Below are 24,938 nucleotides of genomic sequence, written 5' to 3'. Positions count from 1 at the left end.
TTGATTTGATAAGCAAGCAAATCTAGCTTGGGAAATTCAGAAGTTCGACCAAGCTATATAACAATTTTTTTTATATATATATAAGACATTTGCTCTCTATATGTTAAAATTGACAACGCCCAACGAAACTGATAAATCTATCAAGTTAACGCGATTTTATCTAGCAAATCATAGAAAACTGACATATGCATAGGGTATATAAGGCATATATACATATAATATATCTATAAATACAATGCTTTATATAGTACATGTTTATAATAAGTTCATCTTGCTTAGGTTCTGATTACACAGAATTATGAATCGGGCATTACCCAGCGAACGAACAAGTTTCAATAATCTGCCGTAGATCAAGTTCGTTTCAATGCACATATATGCATAAATATATATATATATATATATCTGTATATATAAATACATGCATATATGTCTATAAGTATTGCTTTAAATGACATACAAATCATGCTCGTTAAATCAAGTCTAAGTACGAGAGCAACCTTCAGTAAGGGGGGAAATGCGAACAAGTTTTACAATCAGCTTTGGTACAGATATTTTCTTAGAGATGTTTTCCTAGATAAATATACTTATTAATATAAGCACTGCAAACCGGTTGTAAGCCATAACGAGAAGTATATGGGACTTCCAATGATGAGCTGAACGACTCAAGTGTCAAACTAGCAAATACTCCATACGTCCAAATATAGATAACCTTTACTTATCTATATACTCTTCTCAAATGTATTCCTTTTGAATTCTTTCATTTATACATAGCTGTTCTAGATGACATTCCAGTCTAGATAACCCAATTTATGGCTTTTGTAGAACTGTCTGAGCCCAGCAGCCATATCAGTGTACAGAAAATAAATCATATGGTTTAAGCACTTAGAATATCCTGTTCCCTATGCATTATACTTTTCTATTCCAGTTTCTTTTCCCCTTACTAATAACATACCCTGCATAAAACGTCATTATATACAGTGTATAAATGATCAATTATTGATTAGCTTAAGATCTAACGCAAACAGTTATTGAAAATATATTAAGTTTGATTTAATTGTGGGTATGTGTCTTTGTAAACAGTTATTCAACTTAAAATTAAATGGAATTTCTTTTTTTTTATCAGTTACAAAAAAACATTTTAAAAACTTGCATTCTTGCTGGCCGGTCGAAACGTTTTTACTGGCTTAGATCTATTTCTCTCTCTCTCTCTCTGTCTCAATCTGTCGATCGTTAGTGCTTCTAGTCCTCCGGCACTTTCCATTGCAGCTGCTTGCCCCGATCGTATAAGTTTTTCAATGCAAGCGTAAATTTCTTTTCCGCCTGCAGTTGCAAATAATGTTTGTAGAGCTGAAGGGTTGTGCGTGCATCCTCGATAGAGTCATGTGTTTCCGATTGTATCTTAGTGCCTATACGCAATTGAAAGTGTATTTAATAATATGCCTTACATTTATTATATATTTGTTACGTACCCAAGAAGTGCCAGGCCAAGAAACGCAGTGAAACCATACGATGATGTGGCAGATGAAACAGATGTACAGTATCAATAATTTGATCGGATGGTACATAAATATTAATGACTCTGCAATATGGAATATAACAAGTTAAATATAAACCCATTTATATATCTCGTAAATATACCTGAAATCATTCTTTAAGCCATGGCCCACAAATATAACGCCCACATCGACGAGAAACTTTAATTTCTGATACGAATACTTCAAGGCAGTCAAACGCTTATTGCTGAAATTGGCATCCAAATCGCCAGGCTTAATGCCTGAAAATTGTGTTAGGTAATCAACGACCTTCTCTTGTGTCGAAATATAATCGTCTATAAAAGGCACGCCCTCATCTCGACCTTGACTGCAATATAGAACAGATTAATTTAGTTAACAAATCGAAACTAATATACATCTATTTATATGTAAACTCGCCCTCGAATGCAGGAGATGCGGGCAACGCTCATGTGACAAGGTTTAATTGTTGCTGTTTTGCCATCCGGACGTATTTCATTTTCTTCCGGATTCAATGTTACAAACTCCGCATCCATTGCAATTAAATCACCAGCTTTAGGCATCTCATCCGGTTGCAAGGGCCGCAAAGTGGCATCTGTGGCGAGATTGTTGGGCAACGGATTCAAAATTTCCTAAGAACCAAAATTAAATTAGAAAAATTTGTACTCAATTTCACATATGTCCGTATAATACTCTCTTACGTGCATGAATGGATTGGCTGGGTTATTGATTAAATCATTGCATTTCGTGGAGATTGGCTCTTCTGCACTTGGTGCAGCTTCTGCTTCATCCTCCAGACTGCGATAGAAAAGCACACACGGCACCTTCCAATCCAATGTAAACCACACGGATTCTTGTGGTGCAACAGGTGAAATGCTAAAGTCATTAAATATATACCATTGCTGTTGAGTTTCGTCCGATGCATCTGAGGTTGCTGACTTCATTGAATGATACTTTTGTCGCACATTGATTAGGGACACCAAGTTCTTTTGGGTGCCATCGTCTACCTGGCAGACAACTGCATGCAGCGCATACATTCTTTGAATCTGGTTCACCTGTTGCTGCTGCTGTTGTTGCTGCAGTTGTGGTTGCTGTTGTTGCTGCTCCTCATCTTCAGATTCTTGTTCTGTTTTGGAGGCATGCGTGGGCGAGAGGACGTTCAGCTCGCCAGTTTCGCTGATGCCCATATTAAAGGCCAAAGGAAACCAAGACTTTTGACGTGCGCTCGGTGAACTGTTGACATTGCTCGTTTGATTAGTGTGCGACGGGGACTTCCTATCTGGATGCATAAAATGACAATCACTGCGAGAACAATTCACACCATAGCGACAAGGTTTGCTGGTGCTCAATGAAGTGGCCTCGGCAACAGGTCGCTCATTCGAACGATTCAATTGACGCTTCAAGAAACTAATATCCTTTTCATTATTCAGGCCGCAGTTAATTGCCAGCATTTGCGGCAAGGATGTTACCTAAACGACACACAATTGACGTATAACTGAATATAAATTAAAATTAATTTTGTATAATACCTTAACGCTCTGATTGGTGGGCGAAAACTTTTTACAACTCTCACAAAATGCTTGAATGTTTTTCTCTGAGCTTAAAGAACGTTTCAAAATGTTACCAAAATCATAATGCTGTTCGTTGTCCTTCAAGTGCGTGGGATATGATAAATTGCAGGCCAACAGTATGTTCTCTTTTGATTTCTAACAAAGAAAGAAGAGTGTTGTAGTCGAGGGAGTATCAGACTAGGAGAGACTCATAACCATGCGATCTTAAACTATTCAAGCTACAATTTACCTCTGCCTGACATTTGATACATCTGTTTATGCATATCTGTTTGGTACCAAATATTTTACTTATATCCGTTTCAGCATTTATTTTGCAACGTTCCCTTTCCTCTTCCTTCGCATTGTCGTCTGTAGAGTATAAACAGTTAAATATATTCTATTTAATAGAAGTTGTAAGATAGAATTAATTCCTACCAGCAATTGTTTCATATACTTCAGAGGACGCGTTGCTATCTGTGCACATACTTTCAGCTAAAACATTATTATGCATAATACAATACGATAACAAATATTTAAATAGACAAAATACATTTACCAACAAATAATGCATTTTGGGGACCATTTAAGCCAGAGTTCTTGCCCGAATCGAGAATTTCATAATGCATTTGATGTAATATAAAACGATTCCAGTTCTGTAAAATTAAAATATGATAAATACGTATAAAACATTATTTAGACAACATCTATTACTTGCCTGAATTAAACTAATCAGATTAACATTCGAAGATCGATCAGACAAAATCAAGCCCAAAGCGGACGCTTCAGGCACTGTGCGAAATGACCGCAAAAAGTTACTCGCTTGGCAAGGGGTTGAAGCTATAAATAAGTGTTTTTGTGTACATCATCTAATAGCCGTATAGTTGTATGCATACAAAAAACCAACCAGTGCTTTTGTCCAGCATGTGAAAGAGGAAACCCAATTCGCAGGATAAGCAGAACTCCTTCGAGCAGGTGTGACCCATTAGCTTTATGCGCAAGGGTTCCGTGAAGTAGAGGATCTATATATATACAACAATGATTAGATTAGATAACCAGTTTAAGGTTTGTAATCGAATTTCTAACCTGCAGCATGGCATTGCAATAGGAGTTGGGTAAGGTGGCTTCTAGTCCGGCAAAACACGTCTGGTTATGTTGCTCGAAATCAAAATCCTGCGTGCCCAGCTTCGTGTATTTCAATTCCACTTTACGGTATCGCCTCGGGATGATCTTAACACCGCTTTCTGCTTTCGTAGCTGCCGTATTGCCATTGGCATTGGGATTGCCTGCACCGCCTTGGCCTTGTTCAACCAAGCAATAGGGTATTTGATTACGTCGAGCTGTTCTAGGATTGGGGGAGTAGCCAATAGGTCCCTGCATTTTCATATTATTCAGCACATCTGCATCGATGGTCTTTGGACGGTGATAGCCATAGTGCAAGAGCTCCTCGGGCCAGTCAGAAAACCAACGCGTACCCGTTGTCAAATGAGGCAACATAACCGAGGACAAGGGGAAATTGGTGTCCCCAAAGGGAACCATCGGTAACTGTGGCACTACGTCCGCGAATTCTGTGTTTCTCGAAAAAGCATTAAATTGCGGCTGTGGCGTCTGTACTGAGGTAATTGTATTAATATGACCTGATTGATCACCGAATGCCATCGCTTGCGATGATGAGCTGATGTCAAAGCTCAAGCATTGGCTACCATTTGTATTGATTTGATACATAGAAACGCGTGGCTCACTCAGTTCGACAGTATCAACCAACTGGAATTGACCGTAGCTCGATACAACGGCCAGGCGGGATGTAAGCGAAGGCAAGAACTTCAACATTTGTGGATCAATTAGCACTTGAATGGGAGAGATCGGACGCAGCATACGCAGATCGTATACAATTAAGAAACGATCGATCGCCAAATTATTTTGCCTCCCACTATAGCCACATGATATGAGATAATTGCCCTGCACATCGAAATCGGAAAGGCTGTTCGTATGTGTTTTGATGGTATGCTCCACGCTGAGGGTGTTCAAATCTCTCAAAGTGACTGTGCCAAACTGATCGCCTGCAAAGAGATAGCGAGAATTCTTGCGAAGGACCGTGCAACCAGCAGATCCGACATGCTCCAGCCGTGTTTCCTTCAAGCTGCGCATATCGAAGTCGATGAGCTCCTCCTGCAGACCAGCCATGACCAGACGATGTGGGGACAACTGCAGCATGCACACCATTTCAGCCATGTTGTTGGATCTGTTTAAAACAAGAGTTGAGAATCAATATATGAGACATAAATAGTGAAACATACAGAATTTAGGAGTATATAAACGATTTACTTGTGCGTAAACTTTGGTAGTCCCCGGCGTATCTGATGGCGCAGCGATGTCTGCGTTAATACTAGCACTCCCGAATCAATCGTTATTATTTGTCTGACTATATCGCTGGCATGCACCTGGAATGATGTGTATTTCTGCAAGGAGCTAGTATAGTACGACGTAACATGGCCCTGTCAATGAAGATATATTTTTATAGCAAAGTCGATTGTTAGTTCAGATAGTGAATGCCTCACGCCTTGGTTGCCCATCCAGAGAAGCTCTTCATAGTCATCGAAGGCCACAGTTGAGACCCCGAAATTTTCACCGCCGTCAGCAAGAATTGGTATCGGGCTAGCGACATAATCTGCATCGCTGGAGCCAATATTAAATCCATTAAAACTAGGTGAATAATGATCCGAGTTACGCGCGGGGCCAGTATCGTAAACACCTAAATGTATAGATATAGTTTATAATGAATTAATGTTTATATATACATATATAAATAAAAATGGAGAAAGTTTCAAAAAATATACAATACGCATACATGTAAGTTGTGTATATGTGTATTGGTTGACGTACTTAAAATGTCTTCTGACGCGCCGATTTGATCGGCGCCGCCGCAATAAACGTAATCCATTTTGGGAACCAAGGACACTCTTTATCTACTGTTTACGCTTATTATTTATATTGAAGTTTTATTTGCATCAGTTGTTGTTGCGTATATATATAGGCTCACGAATCATCATCGTTTAACATCCAAAATGTATCGATATGTTGTAGTAAAAATATGAAACAAACGCCAAATAAATTATCGATATACATAATTTTAAATCACAAATTTAAACAAATTGAATGCATTTTGAATCAGAATGAATACTAGTAATTCGAAAAAATGAAATAATTTTTTCATTTTACCAAATACCAATATTTGAGCTTAGTTCTTAATGTACATGTCAAATCATCGTATCAATTTTGTAGCCCTGGCTGTCCCATAAGAATGCTTCGTGCCACATGCAGATTTGCATTAAACTTAACTAGAGATCAGTTCGGAAAAAGCTTGAAAATGGCTGATTTACAAAAAATTGTTGAAAACAATCGGCGTGCCGAAAGTCTTATTAACTCAATAAAGCAAGAGGTAACATTAATGGAAAATCATGTTCAAATAAGTTAATTTTAACCAATTTCAGATGGAGGCTGTTCAACACGAGCTCGTCGAACGCAAGAAGCAGGAGCTTATTGAGGAAAACGCAACTTTAACGAAGGAAATTGAAGCAGCTTTAGCACAACTCGTCGCTCTGGAAATACGCAACGGCAAGAGACAAATACCGGTGCCGGGTAATCGAGGATTCTGTACCCAAACCGAAGCAACGTCCACCGCAGCTGTTCCAGCGGAAACTGAAACGAAAGCCGCATCTGCGTCTCCAGCTCCAGCTCCAGTATCTGCTCCCAAAGAGAAAAAGATAAAGGAGAAGAAAGCTCCAGCTGAAAAGCCAAAAGCCGTTGCCGAAGCTCCTGTTGATGTTGGCCGCTTAGATATGCGTGTGGGTAAAATTGTTGAGGTCGGTCGCCATCCTGACGCGGACAGCCTGTATCTGGAAAAGATTGATTGCGGAGAAGCAGCTCCGCGTACTGTTGTCTCGGGACTAGTGAAATTTGTGCCACTAGAGGAAATGCAAAATCGTTTAGTCGTTGTTCTCTGCAATTTGAAGCCAGCCAAGATGCGTGGCGTTACTTCCGAGGCAATGGTCATGTGTGCTTCAACACCGGACAAGGTTGAAGTGCTAAGTCCACCTGCTGGTGCTGTGCCTGGAGATCTAGTTCATTGTGAGGGCTATGAACGTCAACCGGATGCACAGCTCAATCCGAAGAAGAAAGTTTTTGAGACGTGTGCGCCGGATTTGATGACCAATGCGGATCTGGTGGCCTGCTATAAAGGAGCTCCACTCCATGTGCCAGGCAAAGGAACCGTTGTAGCACAGTCTCTGAAGAATGTTCATGTTAAATAATGGTTTTTTATTATCATTAAATAATACGAAGCTTACCATTCTTTTCTATATCTACCATTGCCTTAATCGATATTACTACTTTATTTCAGAATCGTGGAGTGGATTCTCATTTAGTGGAATATTAAAAAGATTGAAACATTTAAGTTTTATTTTTATTTCCATTTAAATTCTCCATTTATTTGCACTAAGAATCAATAGAATAACGATGCTTAGTATTAGTTCCTCAACTTGATATTAAAGTAAAATTACTTGAGAAACTGGAATTGATACTAAGTTCACAGGAATAAGAACGCATATGCATTTTCTTGAATAACACTTGTCTTTACATTTCATCTATTTACAATATAATGGAAATCAGTGTGAGCTCAGCTGTTAGTCAGTTTTCAGCGTTAACAAAAATTACATAAATTAGTTTGTCATATTTCATACACATACAAGATTTGGCATTGCATAGATAAAATTTGACTACTGTTGATGAGGCCTTTGAACAGGAGGCACCGCGGCAGGAGTTGGATTCCGATTTACCTCGACCACAATTGTCTTAGTTAAAATATCATAGGCCGTGCGATTGTTTTTGAAGAAAACCATAACAACGCAAATGGGAAACAATAGCGTCATTACGAGATTCTTAGCAAAGGCGCGCATTAAAGCACGCAAGAAGCTTGGAGTCTCTGCGGGGTAGAGCAGGGCACGCAAAGGTTCTCGCTGTGCCTGGAAAACAAATTGTGGCATTACAGGCGCCTGCAGCGGCACCACGGCCTCTACATAGAGGATACGAATCTTCATCAGCGATTTGCCAGGTGTAGCTCCATTATAGAAAACCGTCCATAGGCATTCATAGCAACAGACTAGAAGCTTGGTCAGCAACTCAATTAGTATCAAGTCCGAGGACAGTGTGATAAAGTCCATAGAAATGTCTAGGAAATTTAAAAAGATATCCTCATCCTCCAGAGTTTTACGCATCACCTCCTTATCGAAGTCCAGATCAAAAACATGAAACAGCGAAAAGGTTACAATAATTTTCAATATAAATAATATGACGACATCGATTGCCTCTGCAACAGCTCGTTTCCAAAAGGGCGCCACGATTAACTCTGTGCCACCCAATCTTTGTATGATCTCCTGCTGCTGCGCCTCGTCCAACACACGAAAGCGATTGAAGGTTGGTCGAACAGCTGCAGCTGCTGCCTGAGCCGTAGCCTGCTGCGGCAGTGGCTGCGTTAATGGGCTCTGTTGCTGACGATTTGGGTGCAGCTGCTCAATGCCTGGCGCTGCATATGGCAATTGCGTTTGCAATAATTGGGGATAGTTATAGTTGGCCAACAGATAATTTGGAAACATTTGCATGAGCGCCGCCTGTTTAGCCCACTCGGCAAGGCTGGCAAAATATGCCTCCTTCGTTGACATCTCCTTATTTATGTTCGTCGATTTTCGCTCTCGCAGCTCATTAGTGCTGCCAGATGCCTCTTCGGAGCTCTCCATGTCCAATTACTATCAATTTTTGAAGTATTTTAAATTTGCAAACCCAATTTGTATTTAGTCTTTAGTTTTGTTGTTGCAGTTGACGTGTTAAACAATAGGCGGCGGGGTGTGAAAAGTAAAGGGAGGTATTCATATCGTTACAGGGTTGCATTGAAATACCCAGTGGGACAATAACCAGTGCCCGCTCTCCTACTTTTCGCTATGAAAAAGTTTGTATTTAGGCAGCGACAGTAATTCAATTTTTTTTTTATATAAATGATATAATTTATTATTAAAATCAAGCAAGACATAAAAACTTGTTTATTTTTGTCAAAATTATGCGAATTTAAATTCCAGCAGGGAAGGCACAGACTGACAGTAACATTTTTGTGATATTTTGAGCCCCTCAAATTCGATTTTATTTCATACTCATTTTAGTAAGCAGAATTAATTATTTGAATCGAATCAAATTTATAGGACTAAAATTTAATTAAAATTACCAAAGTTAAGTGAAATTTCTCCCGATTTGTAATAACCACTAAATTGAATTAATTTATTATATATTTAATGAATATTTATTTATTAAAATTGTATCCACTTATTAAATAGAAGTACATACGTATTTCACACTGCGGATTCTCAATTAGGTATTGAAGGACATATACATACATATGTTGCTCGCTCTAAGGATAAAATATAACTTACAAGTACGCTTGCCAAAAGCCACAAAAATCTCACTTACTTTCCCCAGTGTTGTTGGAACGTACATACGTATGGCTGGATGTATATAGTATAATATGGTGTATGTATATACATATATACACATACAGAGAACTTATATTCCAATTGCTACATTCGTCTTATGTTATCTTTAATTACATATATATGTACGATATTTAATGTATGGATGTACAAATGGGCCAATATTATAATTGCAAACAGTTCGTATGTATATGTATATACACGTATATATGCACATGTATGTATGTATATGCAGTTTTGGCTGTTGACAACATCTTATAAACAAATAAACGGAGGGGGGGAGAACAGAAAAAAAATACAGAATTCATCTATTAATACAACTGAAGTTTCGACGACAACGCAGGCAAGTAGGTACAAAAAGTTATACATTAACAATTTATAACTTATATTCAGCATATGTGAACGTTTCTTCAATAAAGGAATGCAGCAGAAGAGTCTCTCTTCCCCTCATTTATTGCCAAACATTACCGATATTTAAATTCCCAAATTGTTGATTTAAATTGGACGTCACAGACGTGGCCGTAATGCCGGTTGCCGCCGGATAACCCGTCGAAGGCAAACCACTTGGCAGCGGCTGCATCAGATTCATGCCAATGCCAAGTTGTGGTTGCTGCTGGAGCTGTGGTTGTGATTGTGGTGTCGTCTGCACCGCTGACCCAGCGTTGCCAAACAGTTGCATGCCACTGAGCAAACTCTGATTGGTTTGCATCAAATTGTTTGCTGATTGTTGATTGTTGCCCACCATATAGGAGCTAGCTGTGGTGGCATTTGGAAATTGGCCACCACCAAAGGCGACATTGCCAACCAGATTCATTGCCCCAGCGGTGGGTGCATTGCTGAATGCATTTGGCGCGGCCATAACGGGTGCATTATACATGCTCACTGAGTTGGGAGGTGTCATAAACTGATGATGATGATGCGTTTGTTGTGGCACCTGCTGCTGCTGATGGTGATGGTGCATGTAGCCGCCAGGTGCCATGCCTGTAAAATTACCGAAGCTCAGTTGTGGATTATGTGTGGTTGGTGCATTGCCATATAATGCCAATATGCTATCCTTGGACATCTTGCCCGACTGATCCTTGTCGCTGGCAGTGAGTGTGCCTTGACTGAAGAAGTCCTGCTCCTGCTGAGCCAACGAATTTGGTTGACTGTTTGGCATAGTAAGCGACGCATCGCCACAAATTCCGTTACCATTACCGTTCGTTTTCTCTGGTGTCACATTACTGCTGCCAGCACTCAGGAAGCTAGTGAAGCTATCATTCTGCAGATCCTGTACAGCACTCGCTGCTATTGGCTTTGTCGGCGAGGAAAGCCCTAATAGATCACTTTCAGCAGCACCACTATTAATGCTATTGGTGTTTTGCACTCGATGCGAAGTCTTTGGACTGCAGCCACCCACCTGATTTGGCTTTGGTTTGGGCAGTGGCGCTGGCAATGGTGCACTTTTCGCTGCTGTAGTTGCCGAGATGCGCTTGTCACTGTTGCTCGTTATATTGCTAATGCCCAATCCAGTTTGGCCTGCTTTCTTTTTACGCTTCTGCCTTTCGAGCTCTTCGTCTATCTCCTTGGCCCAATCGACTTTAGGCGGCGAGGGCGGCACCCATTCTCTAGCCAAATACTTTTTATGCTCATATTTCGCCCGTATGAAATTCTCCAGGGCCGTATCTGTTTGTGGCCGTCTAAAACCATCCGGCAGCTGCGCCTCGTAAACAGCTCGAGCACGCGAATTGCCCATCAATTGCAACGAAATCACCTGCTCCGGTGTCCAGGCATCCAGATTGACGCTCTTCACACGCGATATGTGGACGCCCAGATTACGATGGATGCCAGCGCATCGAATGCACAGAAACACGCCCAGATTCCATGATGCCCAACGGGGACCTGCAATAAATTATTATTAATTATTTACAAACAAACAAAGAACTAAAAAACAGTTTTTAGCGAGAATTTATTTTATGCTTATCTAGAAAACCACACTTATGATGCTAAAAATATGCATGTCGAGTTATATATGGATGGTAATATTATCAGCAACAGTGAAAGCTCAAGAGAGTGGACAACCGTACGTTAAATATATGTAAAGACTATTTACAAATGTGGTTATGTGCTACACATCAGATATGGCTGCTGACAGCCTGAATCCGCTACAGTAAAAACAATTCCTAACAGCTAATAGCACAACTTTTCTTTGAGAAAGCTGTTTGTTATGTGGAGATTTCACTGTACTGTTAAATCGTCCCTGACCCCTATTAAAAAAGGGGAGGAGTACACTTAAAACATTCGGATTGCGTGCAGTGCCATTAACTAAATTAAAATGATGTACGTAATGTAAGCTATGGATGAGTAAGAATCCTTAACAATCTGTCCTGAGTAATAACTGAAGAGGATAAATATAATGAATATATGAATGCATGCATGTGTACATATGTTTACATACAACTCATTTTTTTCTTGTGTATTTATGTATGTACACTAAGGACAAGTGTGTGGATATCTTGTTGCAGTGTTAACTTACCCTTGGCATCACAATCCACACAATATTTATTGTCATCATCGCGTAGCATTTGCGTTAATAGGGTTTGACATTTTTCCTGCATCAATTTCGTGCGTTCCGTTTCCTTACGGCTTGCATTTGACGTGCTCATTTTCTTGCACTTGTCGTTCTGGATGCGCTGCACTAAATGTCTGTAATGTGTGTGTTAATAATATGTTAAACAGATTATGGGTTATGTGCTTGCTTCTTTAAGTTATAAGCCGATGTTTACTGTTTTTTGCATAGATGTAAATGAATTTTTTAATGGTTAAAGAATACTACAATTTTTGCTATCGAAAATAGTGTACGTCTGCGTCTGTACGTCACACTCATTTCGAAAGTCTGGCAACAATAATGTCAAAATGCGAAATTGCAAAGAGTGCTGCCAGACATGCACACTACAAGCCACTGTTTTCAAAAAAAAAAAGTAAACCAAACCTTTGTTGTGTGTTCTTTTATTTGCATGTGCAACAAGTAAAGTGTTTTTGAATTTCTTGAATAATGCAACCATTAAAAGAGCAATTGGATGCATGCCTGCGTATGCTAGATTGTAGTAGGGTGAACAAGGGCGACATAAATTGGCTAAATGTAAGCATTTCAATTTACCGGTTGCAGTTGTTTGCATTGTATTTTTTTTAGGACTTCTGTGCAAAATTTTTAATATTTGCAAATAAGTTGCAAATTTATATTAGTAATCAAATTGAACCTGATTCATTGGAAATTATTTGTCTGTGCTTAACGCAAATACTAATATGTGTTCGACAATTGGAATGTACAATTCAAACGGAGGAATCGAGTGGCTTAAGGATTCCCGTAAGACGGCATTTGATAGTATCTACGAATATTGAAACTTCTGTTATTTCAGGCTAGTCATTTACATTTCACTGATCGCATCAAAGTTTGCCTCAATCGACTATGCATTTGTCTGCTGTCCACAGTAAAAGGAGCTCCTCAAGATAACGCCACAGAAGGCGTTTCCTTTCTTAAATTACTGGATTCTTTGCTTGACTCGCTTACAGATTTCACAAGCGAGCATGTGGATAAAAGCTTTATGGATGTGAATCTTTTAAGCAAGCAAATAAAGTGCCAAGTGGATTTGCTGCTAGGTCAGACGTTGTCCTTTGCCAATGTGGCTTTGCAACAGGATAAAAGGGCACTTAGCGCGCTATGTCAAAGGGTATTCATTTATATGTGTTGAATATCAATTATATGAGATGTTAACGTTTATATTTTACTCTTTCAGGTTATGCGCGATTGCAGCGCCTTTCAAGAGGATTGTCTTCTAGCCAGCAACTATTCCAATCAAAAATTGAGAGCCTTAACCTTGGAGCAGGCGCTTTATCAACTCGAGGAGTATCTCAACGAGGCTCTCCTACGTTTGGTCTATACATGTTTTTTGGATTTTCAAAGAATTTCCGTTGATAAAATACGTAATTTATTGAGGAGCTCAAATACAGAAGCAGCTGCAGATGAATTCATAGCTGATTTCGATGTCAATTTGGATCGTGCAACACAAATTGGCATATATGCCATAGCTTTTGCGCCCAACTTAAAAGGTTTTTACATTAGTTCGATATCCCATAATCTTTATATCTATATCCATTCTGAAATTCTTTTCAGTTAAAACCATTGTACGCAGCTGTTTGGCTTCCTTTGAATATTTGGATACCAGTTTAATACCCTCGCTGCAATCGAATGCATCTGATTTACATTCCGAACTATTGGAACAGCACTTCAAGGAGGAAATGTCAAAATTTAAGCAAGCTCTGCAAGAGATAATAAATAGTCGCGCCTTTGTCGCATGTTATCTGCAAATATTGACGAATGCGCTCAATTCAATTGAAAAACAATTCGACAAGGCGAAACTAGAGGATCTTTTGCAAATGGCTTTCTCAATACTGGAACACTTTCAACTGGATGTCAATCGAAAGACTGTACTGCCACAAGGACATGAACAGCTGCAAAACTTTGTGAAAATTGTGCGCGAATGCAAAGCGATTCTAATGTGCGCTTCCCAAGTAGAGCCCGAGCGCATTATTAAGAGATTTAAAATATTACGCAACATTCTGCGTAAGTTACACGTGCATATTGTCGACGAGGAGAATAAACCAACTGGTTTCAGGGAAAAAGCGGAGCAGCCTCTGGAGGTTGAAGTGGAAGAAACAACAGACAGTTTGCAAGGTCTAGTAGCCTCTCCATCACGCAGCATACTTTACAATACTCACAAGCAACGCAGTAAAGTGAATAGCTCTAAGCTGGAAAATTTTAATACTGATCAAATGCAATCCGAGTATCTTAAGTTGAAAGTGCAGAACTGTTTACGCAGAAGTAAGTTATCGAAAGAGACATAGAGCAATGCAGCTTGACTTTATACTTTATAATACTGAGTATTATATATACGTCATTTTCTATTACAGAGGAAAGCCTACGCACTACGATGTTTAAGCGTCATAATGTTTTTGAAAGCGTCAAGCTTGCCACAAACAATGAGAGCAACTCAGCGAGTCTGGAAATTAGTGGTAAGACCAATTTGTAATTTAATAATATATAATATATACTGTGTTTCTTCCCCTACAGAAATACTCAATCAACTCACATGCCTAACGTCCAGCTTCAACAAGAGTCTGCAGCCGAAGTAAAGAGATTTATTCCGAGCATCATAAATTCCCTTCGTATACCGCATTCGTATTTTTAGTTCGTATTCGTATTCATACTCGCATTCGTAGTGTTAGTACGCAGTGTTTGTTATTTAGCTTTGCTTCTGAAGCATACAAAAAACTTCAAATAATATCAAAGATAATTTATAAAATCACATCAAATAACGTCCAATAGAAATTGTTCTATTAAAACAGCAAGAGCAAGCGTAAAATTGTGCTATGCTAAACATTCGAATATCGATTTATCCAAGCGAAAGCCAGTTGGACTTGTAGATACATAAATATACATAGATTTATTATTTATAGCTTACAAATTGAAGAGCAATGCAAACGAAAGATATTTCAAGAGATGATATAATTAGTTATCGCAATGTAAAACCAACTGATTTAAATAACAATCATCATGTGGTTCCTATTGGCATAATTATAGTGCTTTGCACAGTTTATCTGATGATTGCGGGAGTACAAAACAACTACAATTATTACCTAAAGCCAGGAGTTGCTGCCTTAAAGCTAAATCAAGAAAATGCCAACAACCAATTTCACCATTTACTCGCAATTGAAAAGGATATCGTTCCGGAGGAGCAGCCAGTATGCAGAGAAATTGAAGTATTCAGCAAGGAAGAGTTTACTTTAAAGGATGTCAAGGTTTCCAAAGGGCAGCAGTTAGCAACTATTAAGAGACGTAAACAGCAAATGAAGTCAATTAAGTCGTCGGGCAAACAATCAAAATCTGAATTGCAAAGAAAAAAGGATAAGAAACCAAATACAGCTGAGCCCATTATATATCTGTTCGCCTTGGTGTTTATATATCTGCTGCTAAAAGCGGCTTCCGATATAAATCAGCATTATAAAACGGTAATGGCCCTACTACCAACCTAAAATTTTTCTATATTAATATATGTTTTGTCCACAGCAGAGCAAAGGGGACAAACGGCTTCGTCGCTGCTCCCTACAATCCTATGCGCAGAAGGAGCAAAGGCACAATCACCAAGATCGGCGCGCTTCAAAAGGTATTTCAACAAAAAGTTTGCCAAAATTTTAAAGAGGATCTACATAATTACATATATGTTATATTACATAATTAGGGAACAAATCAAAACAAACTAAATACAAATAGTTTTTACTGTAATAAATGTTGTGAGCTATCGATGTAAAACATATCCTGTCTCAAAAGCTATATACCTTTACACTTGAACTTTATCTGCAATTTCTATATGTATGTGTACTTCGATTCCTATAACTATATATATATATATAATTTTAAGTGTTAATGACTTTGTATGTTTATGTGCCTATATATATGTGTATATATATTCTATATACTGTGTGAAATAAAACTCTTTTCCGCACTCCTGTGATGATTTTACAAAGTATTATCTAACCACAAGATTTGTGTTTTATTTATCCTATTTTCTAATTCTTCTATTTTAAATACCAAAATCTGATATGCATACATATATACATATATATATATATATATATTATATACGAACTTTTCTCTTACAAGATGTTCTTCCATTGCAAACGAGACACAACATATTTATAGAGGGACGTTCCATATCGCTGGATCGTTATAAGGCTAAAGAGCAGACAGCCAGGGACCTGGTGAAGCGAGCCTATCCCAGCAAACCCATTCATCCAGCCATAGGCAAACATCTACCCGGCGATGTCCATTTGGGTAATGGATCGCTTCCATTATGTACACCCAGTTAAGTTTATCTTTCTCCCCACCCAATTCTAGAGCCGCGTATGAGTCGTCGCCTTTCGGTGCCCATCAGCATTAACTATCAAGTGGTGCAGGTGTCTCCGCTAGTGAATCCCGAACTGGCCAGACGTGGCTCCGTAGCCGATATGATTCTGCCCGCGACAGCGCCCAGTGTCCAGACACCCGATCCGAAGAGGCGGGTGCGCATGATAAATCGACACTAAAATAATGATACTACACTATATACATATATATATATAAATATATATATATATATATGTGCGAGGGTAGTTCGAAAAATTTGTAAGTTCAACTTAAAGCTTAAAGAAAAATTGATTTTAGCTTAATGTAAAATAAACAATTTTATTTTTCATTAATTAAATTTGGCAGATTTTAAGACTACCTTCGTGCTTGAAAGTTTAAAAACGAATGGAAATACGTATTCAACGAATTTATGAAACACTTCAGAGTTACTTGAGACCCACCCTAAAACTAATTTAAGAGCTCTATAGCTTTTAATAGAATATATAACAAAATGTTATAAATGTTATGTTATGCCAAATTCATAGGCCAGTCTATATACCAAAAACTTTTTGAAATTTTTAACTTCGAAACGAATTTAGGCAATATTTTAGTACCGCCCAATACGGCTCCATAGCTCTACAGCTATAAAAAGTATTTAAGTTTTTTGTTCTCTAATCAAACCACATTCTTACGTGTCTCAAACTAATTATAAAAACTTTTTAATCTATATTAAATAAGCAATTTATGAATAATATTTGATATATATATATATATAAATGTTGAGCATTAAGTCTCAGAAGCAGAACCCCTTCAAGCTCAAGGAAATTATTAAATAGTTTTATATTCGAGTCTCTCAGTAAAAAGTTTGCATGCTAAATATTTCATATCTGATAAATATAAATAAAACTATGATTTGATATATTATATATATTAACAAATAATATTAAAGTTGCAGGTTCACATTTCATACATATATTCCAGTCTCTCATTGCTTGAAATCTATTTTCCACCTCAAATAAATTGTAGATTATATTTTGTCAGTTTTTTGTTTTTGCTTTTAATCAATAAGTGTAGTATTATTAAGGCATTTTGAAACATAGAAATTACATTATAACTACGCCCATGCAATTATGAAGATATACAAATATACACACATTTAATCAATTGCACAGATGAGCCGTATTACCAGAACATATAGATCTATTTATATATATATGCTAATAATCTACTTAAGGGCAAGATTTAAAACAATCTTAGGCTAACATTTTTGTGTTTTGTTTTTCTTTTCTTCTCGTTTTTTTGGAATCAAATATCAAAAGTATTCAAAACCAGTTGATGTACATACATATATATATATATAAATATATATAAAGTATTCTATTTTTTATTAACTTAGCTTTTAGATTGAGATGGGAAACATAAAGAAAGTCTATGCATTGTTTTAGAGTACGAGTAAAGGAAGAGCATAAAGTCTAACTTAGATTAAGAATTATGTGACAAATCTACAAAAACTTTCTTGAATTTTGTGCTAGTTTTTCGTTATTTTCTTCATCTTCAGCTATTCATTTAAATACAAAATAATAAATTACGTATTTTAATTGCAATTGTGGAAGTGTGATTAAGGATTAATCTTTAACTAAGCTCATTGCCTTCGTACAGGCTCTCGCAGCTCTCCAGCAAACGGAGAACTGGCGATATATCATAGGGATATAGTTGTCGAGAGACGAGCCGGGATATTTGCAGACGCAAACGGATGAGCACGCCCATCGCCTCGTCCAGCATGGCGTTGCCCATGCCAAAGCTATGACAGCTATGCACGAACATCGTCCAATTCATCCGTATATATTTGAGCAATCGAAGTAAATACAGCAGAAAGCAGGTCTCATTGCTGACGAGCAAATCGAGCAACAGATCGGAGTTATTCGATGCCATTTTGAGAAACTCAAGGAATGTATATACAGGATTCAGCATTGCGACCAGCTCTGGAAAGGCATTATTCCGAAACGAGATGCCCGACGTGACATCCAAGGTGCAAACCATTGCCTCTATCAAATGATCATCCTGATCATCAAAGAGGTGTATTAGTATTTTACTAAAATGGCATTCCGGATGGAACTCCAATGTTTGCTTAATGAATGCTTCCAGTTTACTTAAGACATCTCTTATCGATCGTTCGATCAGCTGTATATCCTGAAATGCATCGTAATCGGTTGAATCAATTGATGAATCAGATGAATCGCTCCGTATTTCCTTAACAGTCACCGCTATCGATTTCAGCACCAGTAGCACCATCTTTTGCAGCAAAGTCTTATCCATTTCGATGAGGCCTACTCCACCAGCTGCTGCGGCTGCTGCTGCCGCTGCAGCCTCCGTCGCTTCCTGTGTCGGCAGCGCGTTGTGAAGGAGTAGCGTGCCAGGGACATAATTAATCGGCGCACCATTGTAACCAATGAGTCCAACAATGTTTTCAGGTTGGCGCCGTGGCAAGGATTCGAGTATGCGTAAGCTGCGCACATGGCAGACAATCTGATGGGCCAGCCTGCATGTCTCCTCCGGCAGCATGTCCTGCAGCGCCAGCGTGGAGCCATAGCAGAGCGCTTCATTGAATAGACAGAGCATCTGCTTGTAAACCGTGCAGGACAGATTCTGATTGAGCAGCAGCTCAAATTTATCCAGCTGCGCATAGAACGGCCGCGTCTCATCTATCGAGAGATTCGCTTTAACCGAAATTATGTTCTCCCACAGCTGCAGAAAGTTGAGTACACAATGCTCGGCACTGTCCTGATGCACAGGCGCCATCAGTTCCGACATATGCTTCACCAACGTTGGCCATTTATGCTCCAACTTCTGTATGGTCACGCATTTTAAATGCGTTGTATCGAAACTCTCCGAATCGGTAAGGGCAACGACATGGCAACCATTTGCTGGTATATAGTTAGCGGGTGAATTACTGCTATTTGTTGTTGTTGTTGTTGTACTCTGGCTATTGTCGTAGTGGTCCACGTCAGCCTCGACTGCATCACGAAATTGTAACGCAAAATAGTTATTCGCCAGCGGCTGATCCTGCACAGGGAAATGCATATAGCTAATGGAAGTATCTGCAGCTGTGCTGGCCGCCGTACTGCTCGTCGTATATTCATCATCCAGCGGATGCAGCTCCACATCCTTCCATTCCACAATCCGTTTGATTATATCTAAGCTAAAGTGTATCTTTTGCACAGCTGTCTGATCGAGCAGATCATAGTTGAACAATTGATCAACAATCTTTTGCAGCCACTCGTCGTTCAGCTCCTGTTTGGCAATAACCAAAAAGGCGGCTAAGACGCGCGCTGCCAAAAATTGCACATAGGAATTGTTATAGCCAGCCAGTACAATAATCTCATCGATCAGCTTATGATCGTTGCGTATTAAAGCATCGCACACATCCATAATCCGTGTACAAATGAAGCCCTTCGCATTCTGCTTTAAGTAAATGTCGAAGAGCAGCTGCAAATTAGAGAGGAACTGCAGCAGCTTGTTGGTAGGCCATTCACGCAAATAGGCAATGCGCTTCTGACCATTCGAGTCGTGTGAGTAGTGCGATTGAAAGGGTTTCCTTAACGTACGCTCCGAGACGCCGCACAGACATTGGCGCGTTAGCGATTGCTCAAACTCCAGCATATCGTCAATGGTCGAGGCGGAGGAGGAGGAGCATATGTTGTTGCTACTGCTGCTATTGCTGCTGCTGCCGGTCGTTGTCTGTGTCAACTCCTTTGTTGCCATTAGCAATTCGGTTAGCTGCGCAGCTCGATCCACCTCATCCTTGGCAACGCCTTCGCTACCCTTTTGTGGCAAGATGTTGTTGACTAAATGTTGTACGCCGCCTAGTAGCTGCGCATAGGAGGCGGCGCGCGAATTACTTGGCGTCGTTGTCGGCGAGTTGTTTGTGCTGCTGGACAGCGAGTGTGTGGAACAGGACGAAGATAGCGATGAGGATAACAGATGACTCCTATTGTTGCCATTGGCATCCATGACATCCGCTGCCGCCGACGCCAATATATCTGGCGGTGATTTGGCAGCCACTAAATGTATTTGCTTCTCTATTTTCTGTCGCTTCGTTTGCGGCTGTTCGTTGAGATGATTTGTGGAGACATCTGTGATGGCATAGACAATATTTCCATTGCTGCTGCTGCTGCTGCTACTTGAATTACTGCTGCTGCTGTTGCTGCTGGTGGTGCTGCCCGTTTCCGTGTCCATGTTGCGTTTTGTTTATTACAGTTGACGTACCCGACGTCCTTTTCAATTGTTAAATTGTGCACTGCAAATAAATGAGCATTTCATTTTTTTAATAAAAAACTCAAATGCAAGCCAAGCCAATGCCTTTGCAAGTGCCACCGAATTACGCGTATTCACAAGGTTACGTGTGCATTTAATTTTCTTTGCAACTTGCACACATATATTGTACACCAGCCACTTGCAACGTGCAATTGAACATTTGGAATGTCATTATTTATCATTTTCTGGGCTCACATTAATTTAAACATTTTTGGCTACTTGTTGCTCAATTTACCTTTGTAGTGTTTTGTATTTGTTTCACTTCACTCTCGTTTTTGCAGGCGCAGTGCATTATGGTTTTGTTCTGCATGCAAGTCTCGCGTATTTGTTGTTTACATTTTATTTATTTCGTTCGATTAAAGTTAAAGGGCAATATAAAAAAAATAACAACTGGCACTGTTAATTAACAAGTAGCGAGCGCGTCGCCATCTTTTTGTAGTGTTGGGTTGTTCATATGCTGGTGCAGTGCCTAAACAAACACGTTACAACTGAATGGCCAACAAGTGAAGTAGGGAGTCACACACGTTACGACGTGCATGACAACTGTTCGAAAAAGATTCTATTCAAAAATGTCATTGCCTAAAATCATGCTGCACATAAGATATAAGCAAACTATTTATAATAATTATTATTAGTATTTTTGCAGAGGTTAATCGTTTTTTTGTTTATATTTTTCCCTCATCTATAGCAATATTTAAAATGATTCGATTTGGTAGTTCTGTAGAAACAGAGCTGCCACTTTTTTACAGAACATAAATATCAAATATTTTGTATTTTCTATTTTATACAAAAATAAAATGTCTTTTTCGATACTTTTGATATATGCTAAAATAATAAAATTTAAATTTTAACAGTTTAAGTTTCTCAAATACAATTGCCTTTGGTACCGAGATATATTTGCAGTGTGGCAACATCGCGACTTGTTTTTCATTTGACATTGAAGTTGCACACATTTCCAGCTGGCGGGTGGGTGAAAAGGACTACCATTGCGGTACCATATCGGCAATTAGTATAACAACGGCGCTTTTGTGGAGCTACGCTGTGGGCCGTGCTGCCCAATACCGATTATCAAAGAATTTGTGCAGTAGTCAAATCGACGCAGTTTTAATCACATTTAAGTAAAGTGTCATCTCTTTTGCTTAAGCAGTTGAGTTTTGTCTTTGTTTGTGTCAACGTGTGTTAACAAAACCTTCGAAAGGAAAATGGCTGGTACACTGCCTCCGCTTAATCAAGAGCCAATTTTCAAGAAACTCCAGGAGTTCTATGACGCCCACAACAAGGATCTGGTCATTAAGAATCTGTTCATCAACGATCCTAAGCGCTTCTCCAAATACAGGTGAGTTTTTACAATTATCTATACTTCAACAGAAGCACACATGCATATGTATAAGATTGAATATGTGCGTATATCTGCAAAAACATATACACATATTTATTTGAATGTATTAATTGGGCGGTCAAATCACAAAGCTTTGGACCTCAAATGAAAAAAGTGTTGGTTAATTATACGAAATTAAGAATTGATAAGAAATAATGTTATAACATTTTTGATAATCGAATAAATACTTAATATTTATTTACGGCGAGTTATCTGATTATCTTTGTCCTTGCGTAAGGTCAAATCAATGACTTTTATACCCTTGCAGGAGTATTATGATATGGTTATCAAATATGTTACACACACACATTGATACAACAAACATCTATGCATATGTATGTATATATTTATTTGTGTATTGATTGATATAACCAAAAAGCTCTGCTTGTTTGTTACTGAGTTTTTTAGTTTCTAAATTTTCAAAATCTTTTTAAATATATTCGAAAGCAATATCTTAAATATTAGGTTTAAGAAGAGTAAACATGTCTCATGTAGTTGTTTCGAATTATCCAATTCAGACCTCGATATTATTTTTACCATAAACTTCACTATTTGCTAGTGTATTTCATATTCAACTTTCGCTTTTTTTCATTGTCATATCCAATATCAATTTAAACTTGGTTAAGGTCAAACAAATTACTTTTTATTAATTAATAATAAATTTTTGTTTTATTTTTCTTTTGGTCAATTTAGTTTACGACTGTCAACGCCCAACGATGGTGAAATTCTGTTGGACTACTCTAAGAATCGTGTGAACGATGAAGTGTGGCCTTTGCTATTGGAATTGGCGAAGACGCGACGTATTGAGGTGGCTCGTGATGCCATGTTCAGCGGGCAGCACATCAACATTACCGAAAATCGTGCTGTTTTGCATACGGCGTTGCGTAATCGCGGCACGGAACCTGTGCTGCTTGATGGAAAGGATGTGATGTCTGATGTACGCGCTGAGTTGGCGCATATGAAGGAGTTTACCAACAAGGTCATCTCTGGCGTTTGGCGTGGCTGCACCGGCAAACAAATCACCGATGTGGTTAACATTGGCATCGGTGGCTCCGATTTGGGTCCACTGATGGTTACCGAAGCGCTGAAACCTTATGGCAAGGGCTTGCATTCGCATTTCGTCTCGAACATCGATGGCACCCACATGGCTGAGGTACTGAAAAAGGTCAGCTACGAGACAACGCTGTTCATCATTGCGTCCAAGACCTTTACAACACAAGAAACGATCACAAATGCCACTTCGGCTAAGACTTGGTTGCTCGAGCATGCCAAGGATGTGAGTGTAGATATTTTTTGAGATAGTGTAAATCTTTAATATATGTAATTTGCTTCTAGGAGGATTCGGTAGCCAAACATTTTGTGGCTCTGTCCACAAACAAGGAAAAGGTGACTGCGTTTGGTATCGACAGCGCCAACATGTTCGGCTTCTGGGATTGGGTGGGCGGCCGTTACTCTCTCTGGTCTGCCATTGGCTTGTCCATTTGCTTGTCCATTGGTTTTGAGAACTTTGAACAGCTGCTCGAGGGCGCGCACTATATGGATAATCATTTCCGCACTGCACCGCTGGCGAAAAATGTGAGTAAACAAAGGCTCTGGCATGTAATTAAATATAAATTAACATAATGAACTTTTACATTTCGTAGGCACCCGTTATTCTGGCTTTGCTTGGCGTTTGGTATTCCAATTTTTATAATGCCGAAACGCACGCCCTACTGCCATACGATCAGTATATGCATCGATTTGCTGCATATTTCCAACAGGGCGACATGGAAAGCAATGGCAAATTTGTTAGCAAATCGGGCAAGAAAGTTAGCTATAATACGGGTCCAATTGTTTGGGGCGAGCCAGGCACAAATGGCCAACATGCCTTCTATCAGCTCATACATCAGGGCACGCGTTTGATTCCCTGCGATTTTATCGCACCAGCACAGACGCACAATCCCATTGCCGGTGGTAAACATCATAAGATATTGCTCTCGAATTTCCTGGCTCAAACGGAGGCCCTAATGATGGGTAAGACCGCCGATGAGGCCAAAAATGAGCTAACCACGGCGGGCCTGTGCGGCAACGAGCTGGAAAACTTGTTGCCACACAAGGTGTTCCTTGGCAACCGCCCAACCAACTCGATTGTGGTCAAGAAAGTATCACCCTTCACCCTAGGTGCATTGATCGGTAAGTTAACTGTAGAGAAAGCCCTACGAATTTTAGACTAACTTTATGCTGAATTCACTTTTCAGCCCTCTATGAGCACAAGATCTTTGTGCAAGGCATCATTTGGGACATAAACTCGTTCGATCAGTGGGGCGTCGAGTTAGGCAAACAGTTGGCCAAGGCAATTGAACCAGAGCTGGACAACTGCGAGGAGATCTCTAGCCACGATGGCTCCACAAATGGCTTAATCAATTTCATCAAGGCCAACTGGAAGTAAGCCACGCGCATACCAAAAATTGACAATTACGTCTTTTACTTATTTATATACTCGCGCTACGAAATTCTGTTCTTTGGCACAAAATTCAAACTATACTATATTTGCATGCATATTGGGATTATATACATAAAGCATTTGTTTGCAAATTGGCAAAAATTCACTATCGGTAGTTACACTATATTACACAGATATATATGTTGTTAAATGTAGCTAAATTACATGTAAAAAAGTTTAAAAAAGAAGATTGCATGAAATGTAAAACAGAAAATGTATTTGAAATCAAAGCTGTTGTAGTTTATTTAATT

At 39.1% G+C, this 24,938-nt stretch overlaps 8 protein-coding genes across 9 annotated transcripts; 4 read left to right on the top strand and 4 right to left on the bottom strand.

Annotated features, from left to right (window-relative positions):
• Window positions 1–1,025: 1,025 nt before the first annotated feature.
• LOC111597935 (PAN2-PAN3 deadenylation complex catalytic subunit PAN2) lies at window positions 1,026–6,150 on the bottom strand. The gene is made up of 15 exons (XM_023312889.2): window positions 5,942–6,150; window positions 5,617–5,810; window positions 5,384–5,553; window positions 4,145–5,300; window positions 3,966–4,080; window positions 3,777–3,898; window positions 3,618–3,714; window positions 3,497–3,553; window positions 3,312–3,430; window positions 3,041–3,217; window positions 2,213–2,980; window positions 1,932–2,143; window positions 1,639–1,860; window positions 1,470–1,579; window positions 1,026–1,406 (listed from the first exon to the last, which is right to left on the bottom strand). Exons 1-15 carry the CDS (start codon window positions 5,997–5,999, stop codon window positions 1,240–1,242), a joined length of 3,744 nt encoding a protein of 1,247 aa, XP_023168657.1. The 5' UTR covers window positions 6,000–6,150; the 3' UTR covers window positions 1,026–1,239.
• Window positions 6,151–6,248: 98 nt separating this feature from the next.
• Window positions 6,249–7,418, top strand: LOC111597937 (aminoacyl tRNA synthase complex-interacting multifunctional protein 1). The gene is made up of 2 exons (XM_023312892.2): window positions 6,249–6,497; window positions 6,550–7,418. Exons 1-2 carry the CDS (start codon window positions 6,360–6,362, stop codon window positions 7,366–7,368), a joined length of 957 nt encoding a protein of 318 aa, XP_023168660.2. The 5' UTR covers window positions 6,249–6,359; the 3' UTR covers window positions 7,369–7,418.
• Window positions 7,419–7,667: 249 nt separating this feature from the next.
• LOC111597936 (protein FAM8A1) lies at window positions 7,668–9,060 on the bottom strand. The gene has a single exon (XM_023312890.2). The coding sequence runs from the start codon at window positions 8,848–8,850 to the stop codon at window positions 7,834–7,836; it is 1,017 nt and encodes a 338-aa protein (XP_023168658.1). The 5' UTR covers window positions 8,851–9,060; the 3' UTR covers window positions 7,668–7,833.
• A 936-nt stretch (window positions 9,061–9,996) lies between these two features.
• LOC111597966 (stromal membrane-associated protein 1) lies at window positions 9,997–12,487 on the bottom strand. Its single transcript, XM_023312939.2, has 3 exons — window positions 12,330–12,487; window positions 12,107–12,276; window positions 9,997–11,472 (listed from the first exon to the last, which is right to left on the bottom strand). Exons 2-3 carry the CDS (start codon window positions 12,234–12,236, stop codon window positions 10,043–10,045), a joined length of 1,560 nt encoding a protein of 519 aa, XP_023168707.2. The 5' UTR covers window positions 12,237–12,276; window positions 12,330–12,487; the 3' UTR covers window positions 9,997–10,042.
• A 127-nt stretch (window positions 12,488–12,614) lies between these two features.
• Window positions 12,615–15,075, top strand: LOC111597967 (serendipity locus protein alpha). The gene is made up of 7 exons (XM_023312940.2): window positions 12,615–12,712; window positions 12,764–12,937; window positions 12,990–13,301; window positions 13,368–13,680; window positions 13,745–14,452; window positions 14,542–14,643; window positions 14,702–15,075. Exons 1-7 carry the CDS (start codon window positions 12,626–12,628, stop codon window positions 14,761–14,763), a joined length of 1,758 nt encoding a protein of 585 aa, XP_023168708.2. The 5' UTR covers window positions 12,615–12,625; the 3' UTR covers window positions 14,764–15,075.
• A 1,434-nt stretch (window positions 15,076–16,509) lies between these two features.
• On the top strand, window positions 16,510–16,713 carry LOC111598037. Its single transcript, XM_023313066.2, has one exon. It carries the CDS (start codon window positions 16,534–16,536, stop codon window positions 16,711–16,713), a length of 180 nt encoding a protein of 59 aa, XP_023168834.2. The 5' UTR covers window positions 16,510–16,533.
• A 1,300-nt stretch (window positions 16,714–18,013) lies between these two features.
• LOC111597946 (protein lines) lies at window positions 18,014–21,355 on the bottom strand. Its single transcript, XM_023312908.2, has 2 exons — window positions 21,063–21,355; window positions 18,014–20,810 (listed from the first exon to the last, which is right to left on the bottom strand). Exon 2 carries the CDS (start codon window positions 20,747–20,749, stop codon window positions 18,146–18,148), a length of 2,604 nt encoding a protein of 867 aa, XP_023168676.2. The 5' UTR covers window positions 20,750–20,810; window positions 21,063–21,355; the 3' UTR covers window positions 18,014–18,145.
• A 267-nt stretch (window positions 21,356–21,622) lies between these two features.
• On the top strand, window positions 21,623–24,812 carry LOC111598043 (glucose-6-phosphate isomerase). 2 transcript variants are annotated; one of them, XM_023313082.2, is made up of 6 exons: window positions 21,623–21,945; window positions 22,026–22,163; window positions 22,899–23,481; window positions 23,541–23,780; window positions 23,849–24,377; window positions 24,443–24,812. In XM_023313082.2, exons 2-6 carry the CDS (start codon window positions 22,030–22,032, stop codon window positions 24,631–24,633), a joined length of 1,677 nt encoding a protein of 558 aa, XP_023168850.2. In that variant the 5' UTR covers window positions 21,623–21,945; window positions 22,026–22,029; the 3' UTR covers window positions 24,634–24,812. The 2 variants fall into 2 exon arrangements, with proteins under 2 accessions (XP_023168850.2, XP_023168848.2); XM_023313080.2 differs by having other exon boundaries at window positions 21,623–21,973.
• Window positions 24,813–24,938: the final 126 nt, after the last annotated feature.

Source organism: Drosophila hydei, unplaced genomic scaffold (genome assembly GCF_003285905.1).
Source record: "Drosophila hydei strain 15085-1641.00,03,60 unplaced genomic scaffold, DhydRS2 tig00008130-arrow-arrow-pilon, whole genome shotgun sequence".
Lineage (NCBI taxonomy): Eukaryota > Metazoa > Arthropoda > Insecta > Diptera > Drosophilidae > Drosophila > Drosophila hydei.
Note: the sequence above shows the minus strand (reverse complement) of the source record. Positions and strands in the feature narration are given on the sequence as shown.